Here is a 22127-nt window from a genome sequence, read left to right on the forward strand (position 1 = left end):
TTATAATGGATACAATGTATCATTATGTATCCATATTCCTTTGAAGGTGAAGAGATGTGATATGTCAGTTCTTGATGCGGATTGATGTTGACATGTTGTCCGCAGGTCAACTTCTCTTTGCCTGCCAGACCATGCAGCCATTAATGACCAGATCCTTGATGGCCGCACGATTAGCAGGTTAACCACATTTGGCTCACAAACCTGAACCAATCTATCAGGGACTGCTCAACAGTATGTCACCGTTGGCCACGTGTGTCATCTCAGCCTAACAGAGGGGTCGTACCAGAATTACAAGGTATCCTCTATCCACGGGATGGGCATAGAGTACTGATCAGTGGGGGTCTCACTGCTGAGACTGGGGGTCTCATGTCCTCCTCCTCTGGTCAAAGCTGGAATGCTTCTCCCACCCACAGTGATCCAGAGCAATGGGCAAGCATGCGTGGTCAGCTCTCCATTCATTTCAATGGGGCGGAGGGAAGTGCTTGCACCCGGCTATTTCCGGCAGTCCCATTGAGAATGAATGGAGTGGCAACGCTCTTGTGAAACCATCGCTCCGGTTACATATGACCCCACCAGGGTCAGTGGGGGTCTCAGCAAGTGATGGGGGATAACGTGTCATTCTGGTCCAACCCCTTTAGTCTAGAAGGGCGCACTTGTATCTCCTAAAATGGACAAAGAAGAAAAAGCAGAAAACAAAAGAGACAAGAGGGAAATGATTACCGGCGGTGCAGCGGGATCCTCGTCACGTCTGCCAGCCTTTACAACATGTGCTGCGGGATCCTCGTCGCGTCTGCCAGCCTTTACAACATGTGCTGCGGGATCCTCGTCGCGTCTGCCAGCCTTTACAACATGTGCTGCGGGATCCTCGTCGCGTCTACCAGCCTTTACAACATGTGCAGCGGGATCCTCGTCGCGTCTGCCAGCCTTTACAACATGTGCTGCGGGATCCTCGTCGCGTCTGCCAGCCTTTACAACATGTGCAGCAGGATCCTCAGCGCGTCTGCCAGCCTTTACAACATGTGCAGCAGGATCCTCGTCGCGTCTGCCAGCCTTTACAACATGTGCTGCGGGATCCTCGTCACGTCTGCCAGCCTTTACAACATGTGCAGCGGAATCCTCGTCACGTCTGCCAGCCTTTACAACATGTGCAGCGGGATCCTCGTCACGTCTGCCAGCCTTTACAACATGTGCAGCGGAATCCTCGCCGCGTCTGCCAGCCTTTACAACATGTGCAGCAGGATCCTCGTCGCGTCTGCCAGCCTTTACAACATGTGCTGCGGGATCCTCGTCATGTCTGCCAGCCTTTACAACATGTGCAGCGGGATCCTCGTCACGTCTGCCAGCCTTTACAACATGTGCAGCGGAATCCTCGTCACGTCTGCCAGCCTTTACAACGTGTGCTGCGGGATCCTCGTCACGTCTACCAGCCTTTACAACATGTGCAGCGGGATCCTCGTCACGTCTGCCAGCCTTTACAACATGTGCTGCGGGATCCTCGTCGCGTCTGCCAGCCTTTACAACATGTGCTGCGGGATCCTCGTCACGTCTGCCAGCCTTTACAACATGTGCAGCGGAATCCTCGTCACGTCTGCCAGCCTTTACAACATGTGCAGCGGGATCCTCGTCACGTCTGCCAGCCTTTACAACATGTGCTGCGGGATCCTCGTCACGTCTGCCAGCCTTTACAACATGTGCAGCGGGATCCTCGTCACGTCTGCCAGCCTTTACAACATGTGCAGCGGAATCCTCGTCACGTCTGCCAGCCTTTACAACGTGTGCTGCGGGATCCTCGTCACGTCTACCAGCCTTTACAACATGTGCAGCGGGATCCTCGTCACGTCTGCCAGCCTTTACAACATGTGCTGCGGGATCCTCGTCGCGTCTGCCAGCCTTTACAACATGTGCTGCGGGATCCTCGTCACGTCTGCCAGCCTTTACAACATGTGCAGCGGAATCCTCGTTACGTCTGCCAGCCTTTACAACATGTGCAGCGGGATCCTCGTCACGTCTGCCAGCCTTTACAACATGTGCTGCGGGATCCTCGTCACGTCTGCCAGCCTTTACAACATGTGCAGCGGGATCCTCGTCACGTCTGCCAGCCTTTACAACATGTGCAGCGGAATCCTCGTCACGTCTGCCAGCCTTTACAACGTGTGCTGCGGGATCCTCGTCACGTCTGCCAGCCTTTACAACATGTGCAGCGGGATCCTCGTCACGTCTGCCAGCCTTTACAACATGTGCTGCGGGATCCTCGTCGCGTCTGCCAGCCTTTACAACATGTGCTGCGGGATCCTCGTCACGTCTGCCAGCCTTTACAACGTGTGCTGCGGGATCCCAGCTGCTTCTCAGACAAGCCGTGCCTACAGACGCCGCACCCACCACTGCAGATATAGTGATGGTTTATGCATAACACTAAAAATCTGCCAGTAGTGCCACCCAGAGCCCCCTGCCCACCACGTGTCACTTACAATACTGGTGTCTTATGTGGTAGAGGGGCTTCTGGGCCTAGCAACGACCGCGGCCTCTGCCCACTATAGCTACGCCCCCTGGTCCACCGATCCGGACGATCTGTAGCGACTCATCTCCTAAATCCCCCAAACATGTTACAACCACTGATAGAAATCAGAGTAAGAGGCGGCGATAGCGGGCAGAGCGCCCTCCAGGGGACGACAGCCAGGCTCACACTACCGGATGTGTTTTTACGTTCGCCCATGCGCACCATTTAATCACATGACGACTTGCCGCGATCGAGTCACGATCATTGTGTACTCCATGCCATTCGCACGGGCCGCTGCTGTGTATGGGCAGAACTACAGGCAGAAGCGATGAGAACCAGCGGTCGCTGTAAGAGGCTCGGAATGACTGATAATGCGTACATGGGGCGAGCGGTCGTCTTCTCCCAACGTTGTACCCCGGGTCACTCCCCCCCCCCCCCCCCCCCGCCCTTTCTTTATTCCAGCTGCCATTGAAGTCTACAGGAGTTTGCTGTGTTTCACGTCAAATGTTGGGCCAAGATCTTCACGGGCAAACCGGCGCCCGAAAACGGTCGTGTGTGCCATTATCTTATGCAGCAAAAAATGGTTTATCTGAATGAACCCTCCAGAATCCAATGCTTGGCACGGTCGTGTGAATAAACCCTACGGCGTCGGTCTAGGAGACGTGTGGTAGAAGGTGCTGCCGGCCAAGATGCCGCTCAACCAAAGGTCATGTTAGCGCCGCATGCTGTTGTGAACGAGGGTGAAAAATATGGAGGCCGCGGCGCAACCATCAACTCAAGGGAGGGCAAAGCCGATTAAAAAGAGCTTTGTTCCCAACCAGCAGGTGAGACGCTTCAAGGTCCACAGACCTCTTCATCAGTGGCTGGAGAAGTAGGAGATGTACGAGATCCAGCAAAAGGTTTTGGAAACCCTAAGTTCTCCAGTTATATTTGGCATCAACACAGCTCAGGTCCAACAACCAACATGGAAGGCTTCAAAAGGAAGTGAACCACCAAAATGAGGCAAACCTTCCCCCTGCCGTCCGGGAGGCGCGGTGCACTCGCCTCTTCTCTGCATGCCCTTGGAGTTGTGGCCTTCCCGCTTCTAGTGAGGATATGCAGATCCGTAAAGGTAGACATCGGCCTAAAGGGCATCTATGCACATGTCGGCCCGATACTTTTGGAAGGCATCGGGCATCTGATTTTCGGTTTGGGTCGCACTTCAAGCCACCAATATCAATTATTTCTTATGCTAAATCCACTGACACCGAGTTGCATGAAGGCGCCTGGGTGCATTCTGACTGCTATCTGGCTGTGGGGGAATTACTAGGGTTTTTTCAGATTGTCTCATCAGTGTGAACACCAACTGCCAGAGGCGAAAATGTGCCCAAGCCCCCAGAAGCTAAAAGGGTTAATGAGTGGGTACACAGACCTCCACCCCGGGGTGTAAATACGCAGGGTGTCACTATTTCATATAAAAGTAATACAAGTATTCCAACAGTAACCATACTTTTAAAAAAACTTTTGGTATGTCAAAGCAACTTGTGAGATATTTGATGAGTGGGGGTCCGGGTGCTGGGTCTAGGCTGATATAGAGGGTCTGCAGTGCCCGTCTCCACTCCAACTTGGCATCTGAAGACGGATGCATAGACTTCTAGAAACAACTTGGCATCAGTCTTCATCTGCCAAGACAAGCCCACAGGCAGAGAATACGAGGAGGCAGAGAATACGAGGAGGCAGAGAATAGGAGGAGGCGGAGCTGCAGCCCCTTCACATCCGCAGCGGACCCCACTGAGCACAGCTCTTCACCACTCAAGTCTTTAAATGCAGCTACTCTTTAGAGGTGATTAACAGACGCCGCCGGGCCGTCACCGTAGTCCATGGCCAGAACCTGCTTGTATCCCTGGGGACAATGCCTCCTTGTGTCGCTCTAGTCACAGTCTAGATTTCGGTGCATGGGGGATTGTAATGACCCACCAAAAGGGAAACTGAATGTGCTGAATGAGTAGAATCTGGGAGCCGCGTGTCACATCGTGTCAGCAGTTCTACAATCATGTGTGTGGCACCGCGCCATTGTCCGAAAGGCCAGCGCTCTACCAAGACGCTGCAATACTGAATGTCAAGCGCCTACATTCCAGAAGTGTATCGCCTCAGACATCCACATTCTTCATAGAATAGCAGCCGGCAACCATCCTGTCACTACGGTTTACATTCAGACCATCCAAGTAGAAGGTTATGGGGGAATCAGGAGAGCAGAAGACAACATTATGTATGTGCGCCCCCAGCGGCACCCATCAGCGGTGAGCAGGACCAAGACAACATTATGTATGTGCACCCCCAGCCGTACCCATCAGCGGTGAGCAGGACCAAGACAGCATTATGTATGTGCGCCCCCAGCCGCACCCATCAGCAGTGAGCAGGACCAAGACAACATTATGTATGTGCGCCCCCAGCCGGACCCATCAGCGGTGAACAGGACCAAGACAACATTATGTATGTGCGCCCCCAGCCGGACCCATCAGCGGTGAACAGGACCAAGACAACATTATGTATGTGCGCCACCAGCTGGCCCCATCAGTGGTGAGCAGGACCAAGACAACATTATGTATGTGGCCCCCAGCCGCACCCATCAGCGGTGAGCAGGACCAAGACAACATTATGTATGTGCGCCCCCAGCCGTACCCATCAGCGATGAGCAGGACCAAGACAACATAATGTATGTGCGCCCCCAGCCGAACCCATCAGCGGTGAGCAGGACCAAGACAACATTATGTATGTGCGCCCCCAGCCGGACCCATCAGCCGTGAGCAAGACCAAGACAGCATTATGTATGTGCGCCCCCAGCCGCACCCATCAGCGATGAACCAAGACCTCCCCTTCTTCTGCAGAACGATGAATGGCATTGACACAATACTCACATATGTGGACTGAGTTCATAAAAGTTGCGGTTCCTGTATTCCTCCACTTTGTCCGGCGTGTAAATGGGCAGCGCCCTGTAGGGGTTGACAGATACCACCACGCTTCCTATGTAGGTCTGTGGGTAAAGAGACACAGTGGTGTTACAGATACAGAAGGATGAAGCACTGGTCCGTTATACGGGGCTGAAGATGGCAGTAGGAGGCTCATCCATCGGCAGGTTCATCAGTCGTCACGCATTTCCCGCTAAATACGGCTTTGATTCAGTTCTCTCTTTCGCTAACAAGGACGGTCTATGAAGAGAACTTCACATGGGGCTATTATCTACACAATTCTCGCAGAAACCTTGAATTTGGGCGATAATCATCCCATGTACAAGCGTCCGGCGCGCTGAGCCACAAACCTCTCACTTGTTGAAGTCACTTGGTTTTTAGCAGAACTGAAGACCAAGCAACTGTCGGGCCGAGTAAACAGCAACCGCTCAGTAATGGAGCGACTCCTGTGTGCAGTGAATGGAGTTGGGTGGAACGATGTCTGGCCGCCGCGCCTCCATTCGCTCCCAGGAGTCGTCCGTGGGATGGCTGTTAGCACCCGGCAGTCCCCCATGTAGAGGGACCTTTAGGGTTGTCCCAGGAATTATCATTTCTGGGGTCGAAACAGGAAGTCTAATTGATTTCACTGCACACAAAGCTGCCTACCAGACTTCCTTCTTTGACCCCACGGCACTGACAGAAGGCCCGGTGATCAGCTATTGATGACCTATCCCGAGGACAGGAACATGGTATACTTGTAATGGTTCTGTATGTGTGCCTATCTGTAGATGATAACGGGTCACATCCGCTACCGCTTGCAAGATCGGACATTGATAGAAGCTTTATAGGCTGTTCTCTTAATTAAGAGACCTCAGCATATAAGTTCCATTCCTCAGCTTCGTTATGTGTTGGCATCTTCCCTCCCACAAGTTAATATCTGCTTGGCATCCATCCCAAGTCCATTACATTGTTTACAAGTATACGTATTTCCCAGATTAAGGTGCTAATTAAATCCCTCTCACTTTTGTAGTGACCCGGCCCATCATCCTGGTCCCCTCCATAAATGTCATACATGTATGTCCTGTGTTGATGCAAACCTGTCTTGTTATTTCCAGTATGTGTGTTGCATAGCTGCGGCGCTTGAAGGGTTAACCTTTAATAAAATCCAAAGCCTGCATGTAAATGTATCAGTTATGTCCTGTCATGTGGTGTGAGAGAGTTTATAAATGTGGGTGATTGAGAGCGAGACAGGGTCCATGTCCTCAGGAGTGTTGCTGTGCAGGCGGTCCAGACATATGGAGGCACCTTCAGTCCTCACGTGCTGAAGAGGGAAGAGGAGGAGAGATTTCCTGTACTTCTTGTAAGCTGGATGCAAGAAGAGTGAGCTTGGGGAGAGAAAGCATCTGAGTTCTACTCTGTGTTTCTTGAAGGCCAGTGCAGAGTCTGTCTGAGGTTTGGATCACCGCGTAGAGGTACACCCTTTATTTGTCACAGCCACGCATCGCCAAGGCTGGGTGGAGGTACTACAAGTCAATCTCTGTTCACACACGTGTGTCTCTGAGTCTAGAATAGCCGTGTGGAGATGCTGCAAGTCAATAATCTCTGTTCATCTACCTGCACTGTGAAGTCTTCTATTGAACTGCCTTGTATTGTTTCACTTACTATTATTCCATCAAGTTTATGCTGGCTCTGACCGTTCCCAGAGACCCGTGGTACTAAAGAACTGTTTGTGGCTTCATTGCTTATCCGCTGAGGGTCATACCAACATATGCAGAAACGGTGGTGTCACCCATGACAACTCCTGTTATCCAGTATACTGGGCATTCCCTATCCTAGGGGTGCCCAAGGTGGCCTGCAGTGATACTCTGGCCTTGGCCACGTGTGTCCCTCCGGGATGGAGCCTGGTAAGTGCCAGCATGACACATCAGCACTATAGCCCCAGCTCCCCACGTATGCCAGGTGGCCGGGGTCTCCCCATGGAATGCTGCACTTGTAGATTTAGAGAGGTAGATTACCCACCTTGGTGCATCCATACAGTGTGACGGGGGTGCCCTCAACCAAGGAGCCATTCAGAGGCAAATACTGTTTATTCTTTATACAATATTCCCGCCCATGCCTTTTCTTCTCTTAAGATATGGAAAGCCCCTCTAAGAAACTTAATTTGAAACAAACAATGGAATACCACAATACCTGCCAGGGTCATTTTAATACCCAAGTGGGCCCAGTGCCCCTGCCTCCTTGTACTATTACTCTGCCCCCTCCACTTTAACCCCACCCCTTTGCCCCCAAACTAAGGGTACTCCAGTAGTTGGAGGGGACCAGCCACTTGGGATCCTTGTCCATTATCGTCTGGCCTGTTGTCAGTGCCGCAGGCCAGAGGTCGCCAGGAGGGCTCCGGGCAGGAGATGGGACGCCGGCTTCACTCTCATTGAAATCAATGACTATAAAGAAGAGCAGGAAGTGTATTCGAAGCGCGGTGCTCTCACTTCCTGCCCTGACCACCAATGACGATGCCCATCACGCTAAGCTGTAATCGGACCAAACAATCAACTGATGAAAGGGGATTCTGAGAGGCAGGTCCTGTCAATTAACTACTGATGCCCCTTCCTGAGGACATTGAAAATACGCAGAATACCCCTTAAACATTCATAATCCTCTAACCCAAGACCAGCAGACTACAGGCACTCCCTCGCCCCCCACTCCCCATCCAGCAGGTAAGTGGCTGCAGCGGTCACATGCTTCAACAGGTACATGACCTCCTGGAAGTGAGCGGAGCAAGTGTTAGAAAGTTGGCCAATGGCCAGTCGTCTGACTGACAGAGAATTAGACGGCGTGCAAAGTGCATGGTAGTCAGTTACGTGGCAGCATTCACAACACCCCAGTTATTCTGAAAGAGACTACGGAGCAAGAAGAGCCGTGGCACCATTTCTGATCCGTGCCGCCGGCCTGTAACCCGGTCCATCTGATCAGTTCTGCTCCCTGCAGTAAAAGCATGCAGTTCATAAAAGTCTAGTTCCTTGCTGCTGAGTATTACCGCTCGCCGACCCTGCCATCGCCTCTTCTACAGCCATCTGGGGCTAATAGTTGTTGGAGGGACCAGACACTGAGTTTTGAACCCCTTATAAGTCCTTGGATGTACCCAAATGACAAGACCACCCAACAACATGCCATCACTTTATGAAATGGGAGTAACCCATTAAACATGAAGCACAAATAGACACTCTCCTACAAAAAGTAATTGGACCCCTGAGCAGGAACCCAAGGTAGCATTTATTTCCATATGTTACTCCCTAGTGGGGCTGCTTTGCTCTGATGACATCAGATATACTTCAGCTGGTATTCCCCTCCATTCCTCCTGCAAACATCTGGCGAGTTCTCTCAACGATGGATGATGGTCATACTTCCTGACCATACATTGCAGCTTGCCCCAAAGATGTTGAGTAGGTTCAGGTCGGGACTCTATGCATACTGTGGATGCATAGCGTCCCAACCATCCATATCTTCTATTCATGAAGTCTAGAATGTCAGGGTTCACCTCCGTGTTCATGGTTCTCAACAGACCGAGACCACGCCACGTAAAATATCCCCAGAACATACCGGAACCTCTGCCATACCAGACTGTTGACACAACATGCTGAAGGCATCCCCCAGGCTCATTTGGTTTTTTTTCTGCACAAGTGGGCACTGGGGCCGGGTATCTATCCAGTTGTGCCCTGAAGTCCAACGGGTGCCCCCTTCATTACAGGCCGAGCCGTGGGACCTGTAAGCAGATTAGGGCCACAATGGGGGTCTTGCTGAACACAGAACTAGTGCTATAATATTTATGATTCGTCTCCCCAGTTTTTCCTGCTTGAAACAAAGGAAACGGTCATGAGAGGGACGTTTATGAAAAAAATGACATCTTATGTATTTCTCACATGTGAGGTCGGAATGCTCAGCGCACCCCTAGAAGAGTGGGGTGAGGGGTCTAGATTTTACAATGGGGCCATCTGTTGGGGTTCTCCATCGTTTGGCCGCTCGAGGGCTCTACAAGTGGACAATGGGGTCTAAATGACCTTCAAGCTTCTGTTCGGAGAGCCTCCAGCTGCTCCTCTCAGTTTGGGCCCCGTAGTGCATACAGACATAATATTAGGGCCACAACAGGTATGTTTCTGAACACAGGACAAACAGGGGGATTCATTTTGGGTGTGAATCCCAAAAAATCCTGTCTTTATAATGACATATTTGCAATTATATGAAATTTTATTTTTTCTCCTATAAATTGCAAAAACTCCTAAAAATAAACTGTGGGGTCCAAATCCCCCGGCCCCCTCAGTGAGTACATTCAGGGGTGTAGTTTATAGAGTGGGGTCATTGGTGGGGTCTCTATCACTCGGACACCCATGAGCCTCTGTAATCTTGGCCCGATGCAGGAAAACAAAGGGTTCATCAGAATGTTGGTAATTAATGTTAGATTGGTGCGTCTCCTAAATGGTTAAAAAGCCAGGGAGTTTTTCACTCGCACATTTGTTGCTTCCTCTGCTGCTTTCGGTAAAATGAAAGTCGAGGCTTTTCCCTGGATGAGGCGCTGCGGGTATTCCTGGCGGGATGTCCGAGTTGTCCTGGAGCCAATCCCCCCACGCTGTATGTTATATACCTGTATATACCTGCATACGGCACCCTGAGGATACCACTACATATCAGCTGCAGATGAGGCTTCATGGGACAACCTACCCGTTCAGTCAGTAGCAGGATAAAGCTCCTGGCTGTATTTGGGGGGCCACGCCGCACGCACCGACAGTCCGCCCAGCGCCTGTACATGAGATAAGGGGAATCCAAAGCCTTGTGCCACCGGCCAGAAGCACTAGAAACGAAGTCATGGCGCTGATAGGACAGGCTCTGCTACATGACATGCGCGGCACAGACACGGCTCTGCTGCATGACATGCGCGGCACAGACACGGCTCTGCTACATGACATGCGCGGCACAGACACGGCTCTGCTACATGACATGCGCGGCACAGACACGGCTCTGCTACATGACATGCGCGGCACAGACACGGCTCTGCTACATGACATGCGCGGCACAGACACGGCTCTGCTACATGACATGCGCGGCACAGACACGGCTCTGCTACATGACATGCGCGGCACAGACACGGCTCTGCTACATGACATGCGCGGCACAGACACGGCTCTGCTACATGACATGCGCGGCACAGACACGGCTCTGCTACATGACATGCGCGGCACAGACACGGCTCTGCTACATGACATGCGCGGCACAGACACGGCTCTGCTACATGACATGCGCGGCACAGACACGGCTCTGCTACATGACATGCGCGGCACAGACACGGCTCTGCTACATGACATACATCCATGCTGACTATACACATTACACACACACAGCTATACTACATCCATCTTGATCCTCACATAGGACAAACACAACTTAGCTCCTCCCACACCAGTGACATCAGCAGAGGTTCTTTAGCCTGCCGGATCTCTGAGGTGACGGTAGGTCGGTGTCTTCTGTCAGGACCACTGAGTTGCGTCTGAGATAATAATGGCTGAGTTGTATTCTCATTGTGTTATTTTTGTACTCCCCTTCCAAGAGCCCTCACTGTGTTGTTCTTCCGTCGGTCAGGCTCTGTGTTTCATATATCATATAGGACCTGCGATGATGTCACACAGGGGGCGGAGCAGGAGAAGAACCCACACATAGTACTTTATACAAACTGCAGAATAGCTCCTCCCACAGCAGTGACGTCACCACAGGTCATTTAGCTCACCAGGTCTCTGTGGCGGCAGTAGGTCAGTGTCTCCTGGCAGGACCGCCGAGTTGTGTCTTCTGAGATAAGACAGGCTCATTTATATTAACATGGAATGTGAGGCTGAAGGGAGACAATGTCCATCTAGTTACCCCTACCCCCACCCCCCCCACCCCGCCTTGTTTATCCAGAGGAAGGCAAAAAAAACCAAGGGGCCAAAGCCAACTAGCCCTTCCAGGGGGAAAATTCCTCCCAGACTCCCTAATGGCAGTCAGAATAATCCGTGGGCCAACCTCTGATAGTTCCTCCCTGCCTGTAGACCCCGATCACCAACCCTCCGGTCAACTAATGTCTATATCCTGTAATATCATAGAAAGACATCTAGTCCCTCTTACACTCCTCTATGGATCCTGCCCTCACCACTTCCTCCGGCAGAGAGTTCCACAGTCTCACTGCTCTTACAGTAAAGAACCCCCTTCTGTGTTGGTGATGAAACCTGCTTTCCTCTAGACGTAGCGGATGCCCTCTTGTTACCGTCGCAGTCCTGGGTGTAAACAGATCCTGGCAGAGATCCTTGTATTGTCCCCTCATGGATTTATACAGAGTTATTTGGTCGCCCCTTAGCCGTCTGTTTTCCGGGGTGAATAATCCCCGTTTTGGTGCCTCTCTGGGTATTCCAGTCCCGTCATTCCATGTATTAGTTTAGTTGCCCTTCTTTGTACCCCTCAAGCACTGTGACATCTTTCCTGAGCACCGGTGTCCAGAACTGTACGCAGTATTCCATGTGAGGCCTGATAAGTGCCTGATATAGTGGGAGGATAATGTTCTCGCCCCTCGCCCCTATACCTCTTTTACTGCACTCCAAGACTTTATTAGCTTTTGCAGCAGCTGACTGGCATTGGTTGCCCCAGTTTAGTCTACAGCCCACTAGTAACCCCAGGTCTTTTCCCTAGCAGTACCCCATTTAGTGTATATTGGTGACATCCGTTTCTCCTGCCCATGTGCAGAACCTTACATTTATCAACATTGAACTTCATTTGCCATTCTCTCCCCCAGCCCCCGGCTTATCCAGGTCCGTTTGTAGCCGCACATTGTCCTCCGTTGCATTAATTATATTGTATAATTTTGTATCATCTGGAGATACTGATATTTTGCTGTGCAGCCCCTCTATCAGGTCGTTGATAAATATGTTGTACAGAGTGGGGCCTAATACTGAACCCTGTGGCCCCCACTAGTGACAGGGGCCCAATCAGAGTATGAGCCATTTATTACCCCCTCTGCTTTCTATCTCTGAGCCAGTTCTTTACCCAATTACACACGTTTTCACCCAATCCGAGCTGTCTCATTTTATATATTAGCCTATTATGTGGCACGGTGTCAAAGGCTTTAGTCCAGATATACGAGATCAATAGATTCTCCCTGGTCCAGCTTAGAGCTTACTTCATCGTAGAAACTGATCAGATTGGTCTGACATGAGCGACCCTTCATGAACCCACGCTGGTGAGGAGTTATTCCGTTGTTCTCCTTGAGGTACTCATCGATGGCGTCTCTCAGAATCCCCTCGAGTATATTTCCAGTTACTAAAGTGAGACTTACCGGCCTGTAGTTACCAGGCTCACTTTTGGTCCCCTTTTTGTATATTGTAACCACATTGGCAATGCGCCAATCCAATAGTACAACCCAGGTCTCTGTGGTGTGCCTAAATATAAGAAATAGCGGCCTAGCTATCACATCATTTAGTTCCCTTAGAACGTTTGGGTGTATTCCATCTGGGTCCGGTGATTTGTCCATTTTAATCCTCTTAAAGGGGTTGTCCCGCGCCGAAACGGGTTTGTTTTTTTTTTTAAACCCCCCCCCGTTCGGCGCGAGACAACCCCGATGCAGGAGTTAAAAAAACAAACCGGGTAGTACTTACCCGAATCCCGGCGGTCCGGCGTCTTCATACTCACCTGCTGAAGATGGCCGCCGGGATCCTCTCTCTCTGTGGACCGCAGGGCTTCTGTGCGGTCCATTGCCGATTCCAGCCTCCTGATTGGTTGGAATCGGCACGTGACGGGGCGGAGCTACACGGAGCCGGCATTCTGCACGAGCGGCCCCATTGAAGACAGCAGAAGACCCGGACTGCGCAAGCGCGGCTAATTTGGCCATTAGAGGCCGAAAATTAGTCGGCACCATGGAGACGAGGACGCCAGCAACGGAGCAGGTAAGTGAATAACTTTTGATAACTTCTGTATGGCTCATAATTAATGCACAATGTACATTACAAAGTGCATTAATATGGCCATACAGAAGTGTATAGACCCACTTGCTGCCGCGGGACAACCCCTTTAAGGGCGCCTACCCACTGGTGTTGCCGATTTTCGTGCGTGAAAAACGCAGCGTTTTTCGCGCCTTTTTCACGGCGTTTTTCGTTAATTTCCATTGACAATCATGGGTGCATTAAGAGAAAAATAAGGAGACATATGCAACTGACAGTTCCTATGTGAAAAATTGCAACGAAACGAAAAAAAAAAACCCAAATGGACAAGAACACATTCTATGCTAATTGCTCTTCAGAAAAAACGCAAAACTCAATTTAGCATCGCAGGGAAAAAAAAAAAAAAAAAAACGCCAGTGGGTAGGCACCCTTAACCGATTCTGCACTATATGTAGATAACACAGGACCAACCATTTAAAATAGTCACAGCTCACCTCCTCCTCCTCCCTGCACACTGACCACAAAGCCTAATACTAGTCTGACGTTTCCTGATCTGTAGAGGAAGCTTTACAGCAGTCATCTCACTGACATCACAGGCAGGATTACACTGAGTGGTGACACCTATATATAGATAACACAGTGTAAAGGCACCCTATAGAGCAGTGATGGAAAACCTTTTAGAGACCGAGTGCCCAAACTGCAACCCTAAACCCACCTTTTTGTCGCAAAGCGCCAACACGCCAGTGGGCGGGGCTTATCACCACGTATGATTTTACTTCTGTCGTTCTAAAAACGACAGGGCCGCCTCAAAATAGAAAGTGTGCAGATTTTGGCTGCTTTTGGATGCGGAAATCGCTGTGGAATTGGACTAGAAAATTTCTACTAAGGACATTCTGCAGCATCTCCGCCTCGTGTAAACATATCCCAGCAGTCATAGTGACCTCCCCCAGAGCGGCCCCAGCAGTAATAGTGCCCCCACCCCCCCAGAGCAGCCCCAGCAGTAAGGGTGACCCCCCAGAGCTGCTTCAGCAGTAATACTGACATCCCACAGCGGCCCCCAGTATAATAGTGACACCCCACAGCGGCCCCCAGTATAATAGTGACATCCCACAGCGGCCCCCAGGATAATAGTGACATCCCACAGCGGCCCCCGGTATAATATTGACATCCCACAGCGGCCCCCGGTATAATAGTGACATCCCACAGCGGCCCCCGGTATAATAGTGACATCCCACAGCGGCCCCCGGTATAATAGTGACATCCCACAGCGGCCCCCGGTATAATATTGACATCCCACAGCGGCCCCCGGTATAATATTGACATCCCACAGCGGCCCCCGGTATAATATTGACATCCCACAGCGGCCCGCGGTATAATAGTGACACCCCACAGCGGCCCCCAGTATAATAGTGACACCCACAGCGGCCCCCGGTATAATAGTGACATCCCACAGCGGCCCCCGGTATAATAGTGACATCCCACAGCGGCCCGCGGTATAATAGTGACACCCCACAGCGGCCCCCAGTATAATAGTGACATCCCACAGCGGCCCCCAGTATAATAGTGACACCCCACAGCAGCCCCCAGTATAATAGTGACATCCCACAGCGGCCCCCAGTATAATAGTGACACCCCACAGCGGCCCCCAGTATAATAGTGACACCCCACAGCGGCCCCCAGTATAATAGTGACATCCCACAGCGGCCCCCAGTATAATAGTGACACCCCACAGCGGCCCCCAGTATAATAGTGACATCCCACAGCGGCCCCCAGTATAATAGTGACCTCCTACAGCGGTCCCCAGTATAATAGTGACATCCCACAGCGACCCCCAGTATAATAGTGACATCCCACAGCGGCCCCCAGTATAATAGTGACACCCCACAGCGGCCCCCAGTATAATAGTGACACCCCACAGCGGCCCCCAGTATAATAGTGACATCCCACAGCGGCCCCCAGTATAATAGTGACCTCCTACAGCGGTCCCCAGTATAATAGTGACATCCCACAGCGGCCCCCAGTATAATAGTGACATCCCACAGCGGCCCCCAGTATAATAGTGACCTCCTACAGCGGCCCCCAGTATAATAGTGACATCCCACAGCGACCCCCAGTATAATAGTGACATCCCACAGCGGCCCCCAGTATAATAGTGACACCCCACAGCGGCCCCCAGTATAATAGTGACATCCCACAGCGGCCCCCAGTATAATAGTGACATCCCACAGCAGCCCCCAGTATAATAGTGACATCCCACAGCAGCCCCCAGTATAATAGTGACATCCCACAGCGGCCCCCAGTATAAGGGCGCCCACCCACTGGCGTTTTTTTTCCCTGCGAAATTCGCAGCATTTTTCTCTCTGCAGGGGTCTACGATTTTGCGCAATCGCGATTTTAACATTACAAGTCCCATAGACCCCTGCAGAGAAAAAACAGGGGCCCAATCAGAGTATGAGCCATTTATTACCCCCTCTGCTTTCTATCTCTGAGCCAGTTCTTTACCCAATTACACACGTTTTCACCCAATCCGAGCTGTCTCATTTTATATATTAGCCTATTATGTGGCACGGTGTCAAAGGCTTTAGTCCAGATATACGAGATCAATAGATTCTCCCTGGTCCAGCTTAGAGCTTACTTCATCGTAGAAACTGATCAGATTGGTCTGACATGATCGCCCCCTCATGAACCCACGCTGGTGAGGAGTTATTCCGTTGTTCTCCTTGAGGTACTCATCGATGGCGTCTCTCAGAATCCCCTCGAGTATATTTCCAGTTACTAAAGTGAGACTTACCGGCCTGTAGTTACCAGGCTCACTTTTGGTCCCCTTTTTGTATATTGTAACCACATTGGCAATGCGCCAATCCAATAGTACAACCCAGGTCTCTGTGGTGTGCCTAAATATAAGAAATAGCGGCCTAGCTATCACATCATTTAGTTCCCTTAGAACGTTTGGGTGTATTCCATCTGGGTCCGGTGATTTGTCCATTTTAATCCTCTTAAAGGGGTTGTCCCGCGCCGAAACGGGTTTGTTTTTTTTTTTAAACCCCCCCCCGTTCGGCGCGAGACAACCCCGATGCAGGAGTTAAAAAAACAAACCGGGTAGTACTTACCCGAATCCCGGCGGTCCGGCGTCTTCATACTCACCTGCTGAAGATGGCCGCCGGGATCCTCTCTCTCTGTGGACCGCAGGGCTTCTGTGCGGTCCATTGCCGATTCCAGCCTCCTGATTGGCTGGAATCGGCACGTGACGGGGCGGAGCTACACGGAGCCGGCATTCTGCACGAGCGGCCCCATTGAAGACAGCAGAAGACCCGGACTGCGCAAGCGCGGCTAATTTGGCCATTAGAGGCCGAAAATTAGTCGGCACCATGGAGACGAGGACGCCAGCAACGGAGCAGGTAAGTGAATAACTTTTGAGAACTTCTGTATGGCTCATAATTAATGCACAATGTACATTACAAAGTGCATTAATATGGCCATACAGAAGTGTATAGACCCACTTGCTGCCGCGGGACAACCCCTTTAAGGGCGCCTACCCACTGGTGTTGCCGATTTTCGTGCGTGAAAAACGCAGCGTTTTTCGCGCCTTTTTCACGGCGTTTTTCGTTAATTTCCATTGACAATCATGGGTGCATTAAGAGAAAAATAAGGAGACATATGCAACTGACAGTTCCTATGTGAAAAATTGCAACGAAACGAAAAAAAAAAACCCAAATGGACAAGAACACATTCTATGCTAATTGCTCTTCAGAAAAAACGCAAAACTCAATTTAGCATCGCAGGGAAAAAAAAAAACGCCAGTGGGTAGGCACCCTTAACCGATTCTGCACTATATGTAGATAACACAGGACCAACCATTTAAAATAGTCACAGCTCACCTCCTCCTCCTCCCTGCACACTGACCACAAAGCCTAATACTAGTCTGACGTTTCCTGATCTGTAGAGGAAGCTTTACAGCAGTCATCTCACTGACATCACAGGCAGGATTACACTGAGTGGTGACACCTATATATAGATAACACAGTGTAAAGGCACCCTATAGAGCAGTGATGGAAAACCTTTTAGAGACCGAGTGCCCAAACTGCAACCCTAAACCCACCTTTTTGTCGCAAAGCGCCAACACGCCAGTGGGCGGGGCTTATCACCACGTATGATTTTACTTCTGTCGTTCTAAAAACGACAGGGCCGCCTCAAAATAGATAGTGTGCAGATTTTGGCTGCTTTTGGATGCGGAAATCGCTGTGGAATTGGACTAGAAAATTTCTACTAAGGACATTCTGCAGCATCTCCGCCTCGTGTAAACATATCCCAGCAGTCATAGTGACCTCCCCCAGAGCGGCCCCAGCAGTAATAGTGCCCCCACCCCCCCAGAGCAGCCCCAGCAGTAAGGGTGACCCCCCAGAGCTGCTTCAGCAGTAATACTGACATCCCACAGCGGCCCCCAGTATAATAGTGACACCCCACAGCGGCCCCCAGTATAATAGTGACATCCCACAGCGGCCCCCAGGATAATAGTGACATCCCACAGCGGCCCCCGGTATAATATTGACATCCCACAGCGGCCCCCGGTATAATAGTGACATCCCACAGCGGCCCCCGGTATAATAGTGACATCCCACAGCGGCCCCCGGTATAATAGTGACATCCCACAGCGGCCCCCGGTATAATAGTGACATCCCACAGCGGCCCCCGGTATAATATTGACATCCCACAGCGGCCCCCGGTATAATATTGACATCCCACAGCGGCCCGCGGTATAATAGTGACACCCCACAGCGGCCCCCAGTATAATAGTGACACCCACAGCGGCCCCCGGTATAATAGTGACATCCCACAGCGGCCCCCGGTATAATAGTGACATCCCACAGCGGCCCGCGGTATAATAGTGACACCCCACAGCGGCCCCCAGTATAATAGTGACATCCCACAGCGGCCCCCAGTATAATAGTGACACCCCACAGCAGCCCCCAGTATAATAGTGACATCCCACAGCGGCCCCCAGTATAATAGTGACACCCCACAGCGGCCCCCAGTATAATAGTGACACCCCACAGCGGCCCCCAGTATAATAGTGACATCCCACAGCGGCCCCCAGTATAATAGTGACACCCCACAGCGGCCCCCAGTATAATAGTGACATCCCACAGCGGCCCCCAGTATAATAGTGACCTCCTACAGCGGTCCCCAGTATAATAGTGACATCCCACAGCGACCCCCAGTATAATAGTGACATCCCACAGCGGCCCCCAGTATAATAGTGACACCCCACAGCGGCCCCCAGTATAATAGTGACACCCCACAGCGGCCCCCAGTATAATAGTGACATCCCACAGCGGCCCCCAGTATAATAGTGACCTCCTACAGCGGTCGCCAGTATAATAGTGACATCCCACAGCGACCCCCAGTATAATAGTGACATCCCACAGCGGCCCCCAGTATAATAGTGACACCCCACAGCGGCCCCCAGTATAATAGTGACATCCCACAGCGGCCCCCAGTATAATAGTGACATCCCACAGCAGCCCCCAGTATAATAGTGACATCCCACAGCAGCCCCCAGTATAATAGTGACATCCCACAGCGGCCCCCAGTATAAGGGCGCCCACCCACTGGCGTTTTTTTTCCCTGCGAAATTCGCAGCATTTTTCTCTCTGCAGGGGTCTACGATTTTGCGCAATCGCGATTTTAACATTACAAGTCCCATAGACCCCTGCAGAGAAAAAACAGGGGCCCAATCAGAGTATGAGCCATTTATTACCCCCTCTGCTTTCTATCTCTGAGCCAGTTCTTTACCCAATTACACACGTTTTCACCCAATCCGAGCTGTCTCATTTTATATATTAGCCTATTATGTGGCACGGTGTCAAAGGCTTTAGTCCAGATATACGAGATCAATAGATTCTCCCTGGTCCAGCTTAGAGCTTACTTCATCGTAGAAACTGATCAGATTGGTCTGACATGATCGCCCCCTCATGAACCCACGCTGGTGAGGAGTTATTCCGTTGTTCTCCTTGAGGTACTCATCGATGGCGTCTCTCAGAATCCCCTCGAGTATATTTCCAGTTACTAAAGTGAGACTTACCGGCCTGTAGTTACCAGGCTCACTTTTGGTCCCCTTTTTGTATATTGTAACCACATTGGCAATGCGCCAATCCAATAGTACAACCCAGGTCTCTGTGGTGTGCCTAAATATAAGAAATAGCGGCCTAGCTATCACATCATTTAGTTCCCTTAGAACGTTTGGGTGTATTCCATCTGGGTCCGGTGATTTGTCCATTTTAATCCTCTTAAAGGGGTTGTCCCGCGCCGAAACGGGTTTGTTTTTTTTTTTAAACCCCCCCCCGTTCGGCGCGAGACAACCCCGATGCAGGAGTTAAAAAAACAAACCGGGTAGTACTTACCCGAATCCCGGCGGTCCGGCGTCTTCATACTCACCTGCTGAAGATGGCCGCCGGGATCCTCTCTCTCTGTGGACCGCAGGGCTTCTGTGCGGTCCATTGCCGATTCCAGCCTCCTGATTGGTTGGAATCGGCACGTGACGGGGCGGAGCTACACGGAGCCGGCATTCTGCACGAGCGGCCCCATTGAAGACAGCAGAAGACCCGGACTGCGCAAGCGCGGCTAATTTGGCCATTAGAGGCCGAAAATTAGTCGGCACCATGGAGACGAGGACGCCAGCAACGGAGCAGGTAAGTGAATAACTTTTGATAACTTCTGTATGGCTCATAATTAATGCACAATGTACATTACAAAGTGCATTAATATGGCCATACAGAAGTGTATAGACCCACTTGCTGCCGCGGGACAACCCCTTTAAGGGCGCCTACCCACTGGTGTTGCCGATTTTCGTGCGTGAAAAACGCAGCGTTTTTCGCGCCTTTTTCACGGCGTTTTTCGTTAATTTCCATTGACAATCATGGGTGCATTAAGAGAAAAATAAGGAGACATATGCAACTGACAGTTCCTATGTGAAAAATTGCAACGAAACGAAAAAAAAAAACCCAAATGGACAAGAACACATTCTATGCTAATTGCTCTTCAGAAAAAACGCAAAACTCAATTTAGCATCGCAGGGAAAAAAAAAAAAAAAAAAACGCCAGTGGGTAGGCACCCTTAACCGATTCTGCACTATATGTAGATAACACAGGACCAACCATTTAAAATAGTCACAGCTCACCTCCTCCTCCTCCCTGCACACTGACCACAAAGCCTAATACTAGTCTGACGTTTCCTGATCTGTAGAGGAAGCTTTACAGCAGTCATCTCACTGACATCACAGGCAGGATTACACTGAGTGGTGACACCTATATATAGATAACACAGTGTAAAGGCACCCTATAGAGCAGTGATGGAAAACCTTTTAGAGACCGAGTGCCCAAACTGCAACCCTAAACCCACCTTTTTGTCGCAAAGCGCCAACACGCCAGTGGGCGGGGCTTATCACCACGTATGATTTTACTTCTGTCGTTCTAAAAACGACAGGGCCGCCTCAAAATAGAAAGTGTGCAGATTTTGGCTGCTTTTGGATGCGGAAATCGCTGTGGAATTGGACTAGAAAATTTCTACTAAGGACATTCTGCAGCATCTCCGCCTCGTGTAAACATATCCCAGCAGTCATAGTGACCTCCCCCAGAGCGGCCCCAGCAGTAATAGTGCCCCCACCCCCCCAGAGCAGCCCCAGCAGTAAGGGTGACCCCCCAGAGCTGCTTCAGCAGTAATACTGACATCCCACAGCGGCCCCCAGTATAATAGTGACACCCCACAGCGGCCCCCAGTATAATAGTGACATCCCACAGCGGCCCCCAGGATAATAGTGACATCCCACAGCGGCCCCCGGTATAATATTGACATCCCACAGCGGCCCCCGGTATAATAGTGACATCCCACAGCGGCCCCCGGTATAATAGTGACATCCCACAGCGGCCCCCGGTATAATAGTGACATCCCACAGCGGCCCCCGGTATAATATTGACATCCCACAGCGGCCCCCGGTATAATATTGACATCCCACAGCGGCCCCCGGTATAATATTGACATCCCACAGCGGCCCGCGGTATAATAGTGACACCCCACAGCGGCCCCCAGTATAATAGTGACACCCACAGCGGCCCCCGGTATAATAGTGACATCCCACAGCGGCCCCCGGTATAATAGTGACATCCCACAGCGGCCCGCGGTATAATAGTGACACCCCACAGCGGCCCCCAGTATAATAGTGACATCCCACAGCGGCCCCCAGTATAATAGTGACACCCCACAGCAGCCCCCAGTATAATAGTGACATCCCACAGCGGCCCCCAGTATAATAGTGACACCCCACAGCGGCCCCCAGTATAATAGTGACACCCCACAGCGGCCCCCAGTATAATAGTGACATCCCACAGCGGCCCCCAGTATAATAGTGACACCCCACAGCGGCCCCCAGTATAATAGTGACATCCCACAGCGGCCCCCAGTATAATAGTGACCTCCTACAGCGGTCCCCAGTATAATAGTGACATCCCACAGCGACCCCCAGTATAATAGTGACATCCCACAGCGGCCCCCAGTATAATAGTGACACCCCACAGCGGCCCCCAGTATAATAGTGACACCCCACAGCGGCCCCCAGTATAATAGTGACATCCCACAGCGGCCCCCAGTATAATAGTGACCTCCTACAGCGGTCCCCAGTATAATAGTGACATCCCACAGCGGCCCCCAGTATAATAGTGACATCCCACAGCGGCCCCCAGTATAATAGTGACCTCCTAC

The 22127-nt window shown here is 51.2% G+C and overlaps 1 protein-coding gene across 3 annotated transcripts in view; it reads right to left on the reverse strand.

The window, feature by feature from the left end:
* Positions 1-22127, reverse strand: part of MYO1B (myosin IB) — a 216795-nt gene that overhangs the window by 162338 nt on the left and 32330 nt on the right. For all 3 annotated transcript variants that reach the window (XM_066577259.1, XM_066577258.1, XM_066577257.1), the window contains exon 3: positions 5395-5510. In XM_066577259.1, coding sequence (XP_066433356.1) covers positions 5395-5510 — 116 coding nt within the window. The remainder of the gene's footprint in view (positions 1-5394; positions 5511-22127) is intronic.

This window comes from Eleutherodactylus coqui, chromosome 8 (assembly GCF_035609145.1).
Source record: "Eleutherodactylus coqui strain aEleCoq1 chromosome 8, aEleCoq1.hap1, whole genome shotgun sequence".
In the NCBI taxonomy this organism is placed as follows: Eukaryota; Metazoa; Chordata; class Amphibia; order Anura; family Eleutherodactylidae; genus Eleutherodactylus; species Eleutherodactylus coqui.